This window comes from Eutrigla gurnardus (genome assembly GCF_963514095.1).
Source record: "Eutrigla gurnardus genome assembly, chromosome: 21".
NCBI classification, from domain to species: Eukaryota; Metazoa; Chordata; class Actinopteri; order Perciformes; family Triglidae; genus Eutrigla; species Eutrigla gurnardus.
Window position 1 is genome coordinate 17,303,739 of NC_139932.1, and position 4,342 is coordinate 17,308,080.

Consider the following 4,342-nt stretch of genomic DNA (forward strand, 5'->3'; position numbering starts at 1 on the left):
GAGTTAAAGTCATTTAAAGAGAGGTGGCGCCCCCTGATGGCCAGCAGAGATAATGCAGGTTAAAGGCTTAAGGCTCAGAATTCACCAAGAAAACTCTGAATAAAATAAAATCTGCACCTGTTTTCTCCTGCGTGAATCTCTTCCTCACTTCAGGAGCTTTCAGTCCCTGAACTTCATCTTGATCTCAGCTACACGCCTGTAACGTTTCAGAGTGTGTGTGTGTGTGTGTGTGTGTGTGGCTGACAAATGGCACAATAACATCACTCAGTGTTTTATTGAGGAAATATTCATGATTCATAATTAGATCATGGATTAAGATACAAACATAAAAAAAAGAAAGTATATTAAAATCATCTGTAAAATACACAATAAGCTTATAAAAATGCAAAAGATAATGTGCTTAAAATGCAGAAGAGCAGCATATATTTGTTGACTGGTTGATAAAGATATGATTTAAAAAGATAAACGAAGGATAAATGTAATAAAAACATAAAGCAGAACACAGACGTTTATATCTGCTGACCAGGTTTTCTGGCCTGGAAGCAGATCGTTGGAGAACAAAGTGCAGCTGATTAAATGCACTTATTCCATTAAAAACAAAAACAATAACAATTATAAAACAATAACAATGATACACATATATATATATATATATATATATATTATATATATATATATATATATATATATGTGTATCATTGTTATTGTTCTCATAGTAAAACTCAACTAAATTAAAACAACATTATAATCAGATGAGATTCAATAATTTGGTTCTTATGTATTCTATATTTTACTCCCTTTACATGAATTATTTCCCAATTTTTTAATATAATATATTGACCATTTTGTAGTTTCAACCATAATTAGAGCTTTGACGTCAACTAATTTCTCAGCCTACTGAATAACTTATAACTGTCTGTAAATATTCACTAACTGATGATCTTTGACTAAAACCACTCGTGGTGCGTTCAGGCTCCGCCCTGCGTGGGGTTTCTGTAGTTTTGGCGTTCAGCGTGGTTAGTTAAACATTCATCTCAGGTTGGTATTGCACAGAAGCTGCTGTTCTAATAATCCCAGTCTCGAGGGTGATCGTTAGCAGAGCAGTGTGTGTTTGGGCGAGCGAGCCGGATCCACCGGATCCACCGCCGCCGTCCCGGATCCATCAGAGGATCACGCAGCTGGACGCCTCTGAACTGGTGGACAAACACAGGGACGCCGTCAGATCACACACTCACTCACTGGAGGACCATTTTCTCATAGACTTCTATACAACCAGAGAGGAGTCGCCCCCTGGTGGCCAGCAGAGAGAAGTAGGACCATTTTCTCATAGACTTCTATACAACCAGAGAGGAGTCGCCCCCTGGTGGCCAGCAGAGAGAAGTAGGACCATTTTCTCATAGACTTCTATACAACCAGAGAGGAGTCGCCCCCTGGTGGCCAGCAGAGAGAAGTAGGACCATTTTCTCATAGACTTCTATACAACCAGAGAGGAGTCGCCCCCTGGTGGCCAGCAGAGAGAAGTAGGACCATTTTCTCATAGACTTCTATACAACCAGAGAGGAGTCGCCCCCTGGTGGCCAGCAGAGAGAAGTAGGACCATTTTCTCATAGACTTCTATACAACCAGAGAGGAGTCGCCTCCTGGTGGCCAGCAGGGAGAATGACAGTTTGAGGCACTTCAGCTTTGGTTTCACTTTTCAGACCCGGAGGTCGCTGCCTGATATGGAGGCAGGTCAAAGAGAGGTCAAAGTAAGGAAACAGAAGAACCAGTGTGACCTCACCTCTGCTCCGGAGCGTCAGACTGCTTTGGCCTCTTGGGGGCGCTGCCCCCACACTCGGCTGGCAGCTTCTGAGCATTCTCAGTGGCCTCAAGGCTCCCCTGCAGGGAGAACAATGTTAATAATGTGTTGTATTCCGTTATTGAAGGACGTGTGTTTTATTTTTATTTTTTGCTGCATGGAGAATTTATTTGAGTGATTCTTTATTTTTTTCTGGATGTTGTCATTTTAATTTTTGCATTAAAATCCACTGTATTTTTTAATGAATTATATGTCTTATTATTATTATTTTCTGTATGGAGAATTTATTTTTCTTTGATATTTTGATTTGCTTTCCTGTTGTTTTATTAAAAGATGTAAAATTTAAACTCACTGTATTTTTTTTCTAGTTTCGGAGGTTAATTTATTTGTGGGAGTCACGTTTTTGTTGATGTTTTGTTGAGATGCTGTGAGAAGGTTCCTGGACTCACCACGTTCCTCTTCCTGCTCGCCGCGGTGGGGTCGGCGGCGGGTCGCAGCGGCCTCCGACTCAACTCGTCTTCTCTGTGATGGACGGCGGTCGGCTTCGCCTGCAGCTTCCTGTCAACAATCATACAATCCCATCCTCGATTAGATTTAGTCATAATAAACATGGTTTGTTCTATAATATCAGACAATATTTCAGATTTATTCTAGAAGTTTTTCATAAAAATACGCAGACTGACCTTTAGAACAAAACGGTTCCACTTCATAAACAAAAACCCTTCAAGGCCTTTTTTTTATTATAGTTCACTAATTATTAAACCTTCTTTACTGCATGTTGGATTAAAGATATAAAATGTCCAACATGAGAACGACACAAAACTTTCAAGCACATTTATGAATAAAATATCAGACAACATTTAAGTTTTCTTCTCAAAAATGTCGATTTAACTTCAGAAATTATGATTTCATTTCTGAGAATATGACCCTCCTCATTCATCTCTGTATTTGTGATTAAAAAACAAATTGGTCTCAAAACGCCGCCGTAGAAAATGAATGTAAAATGACCATTAACATATAAACCAAAACAAGAAGAATTTTAATTTCTTAAAAACGAGGTAAAGCAGCTTGATTATGAACCACAATAACCTGGATGTGATTATGGTGAATGTGTGTTACGTGAGGAGGAGGATGAGGAGGAAGGTCGGACTCCTGCAGACGAAGAGTTAAACCGTCTTTTAGCCTCGACGGCCGCCCGGCTCGGCTCCGCCCACCTCACCGCTCACTTCCTGTCACCGAGGCATCGATCCACACGCTAATAAAGTCCCCGGACTAGGACACGTGTGTGTGTGTGTCTGTGTGTGTGTGTGGACTTGCATGTCAACACATTCACAAAGAAACCAAAGTCAAGGAGTAAATCCTTAAAAGGGGCATTCCCCCTGGTAACCACGGTAACCGGTGTGATATGAAAACATCCTTTCTAATCACTGAGAGTCGGTCCAGACCGGTGTGTAGTCTTTGTTCAATCTATAATTTAGACCAGACCTGAGTCCTGCTGACCCCGGGTCCCCCCAGCTGTCCTCTCCTCCACAGATAATTACACCCCCCCCCCCCCGTCTGTCTGCTGGGTGGTCCGAGGTCTTTGACAGACCCCCCCCCCCCCCATCTCTCTCTGACAAAGTGATAAACTAATTAGCCGGATCGGGCACACAGGGGTCGGGGGTCCACCATCGTGGTCCTCCAGGGGGGTCCGGGGGCTCCAGGTCTGGATGATCAATGAGGACTGATAGACAGGCCTGAGGTCCAGGTCCAGGATCAGGATCAGCCCAAGTTTTACTGGGAGTCACTCTTCATGATCACAGACGAGTGTGTGTGTCTGTGTGTGTGCAGGTGTGTGTGTGTGTTCCGTGTGCAGGTGTGTGTGTATGTGTGTGTGTGTGTGTGTGCAGGTGTGTGTGTGTGTGTGTTCAGTGTGCAGGTGTGTGTGTTCAGTGTGCAGGTGTGTGTGTTCAGTGTGCAGGTGTGTGTGTGTGTGTGTGTGTGTGTGTGTGTACCTGACGGCGGCGCTCAGACTCTGGTACCAGTCGTTCAGGTCCTCCTGGTTGCAGGACATCAGCAGGAGTTTGGCTTTGGGGAAGGTCAACTGGAGGACGAGGAGACACGTTTACTGGGAGTACTGGTGGGACAGGATTACTACATATATATATATATATATTAGGGCTGTCAAAAGATTGATTTTTTTTAATCGCGATTAATCGCATTTTGTCCATAGTTAACTCGCGATTAATCGCAAATTAATCGCATTTTTTTAGCACATTTTTTTTTCTTCTAAATGTACTTTAATGAATTTTTTTTTCATATTCTTAATACTTTTAACAACATAAGGGCAAATATGATTGACAGGCGCTCTCCTTTAAACAACAACTTTTTGCGAGCGTTCGCGAGCGTTCCCGAGGCGGCGAGTCGAGCCCGGCGCCTCTGATTAGCATAAAGTAGATTCGACTTATACTTTAGGCAAATGAGGAGCGGCCAACTCGCACGCCGTCTCTCGACATTCGCCGCAACGCTACCAGAATACAATGAATGGGACGCGGGGAAACACCG

At 42.9% G+C, this 4,342-nt stretch overlaps 1 protein-coding gene across 2 annotated transcripts in view; it reads right to left on the reverse strand.

Moving 5' to 3' along the window:
- Positions 1-258: 258 nt before the first annotated feature.
- The window catches only part of arhgef39 (Rho guanine nucleotide exchange factor (GEF) 39), a 28,942-nt gene continuing 24,858 nt past the window's right edge, over positions 259-4,342 (reverse strand). For both annotated transcript variants that reach the window (XM_084038336.1, XM_084038337.1), the window contains exons 9-12: positions 3,793-3,881; positions 2,248-2,356; positions 1,781-1,878; positions 259-1,193 (exon numbers count right to left, since the gene is read on the reverse strand). In XM_084038336.1, the coding sequence (XP_083894462.1) occupies positions 1,163-1,193; positions 1,781-1,878; positions 2,248-2,356; positions 3,793-3,881 (327 nt within the window). In that variant the 3' untranslated portion in view covers positions 259-1,162. The remainder of the gene's footprint in view (positions 1,194-1,780; positions 1,879-2,247; positions 2,357-3,792; positions 3,882-4,342) is intronic.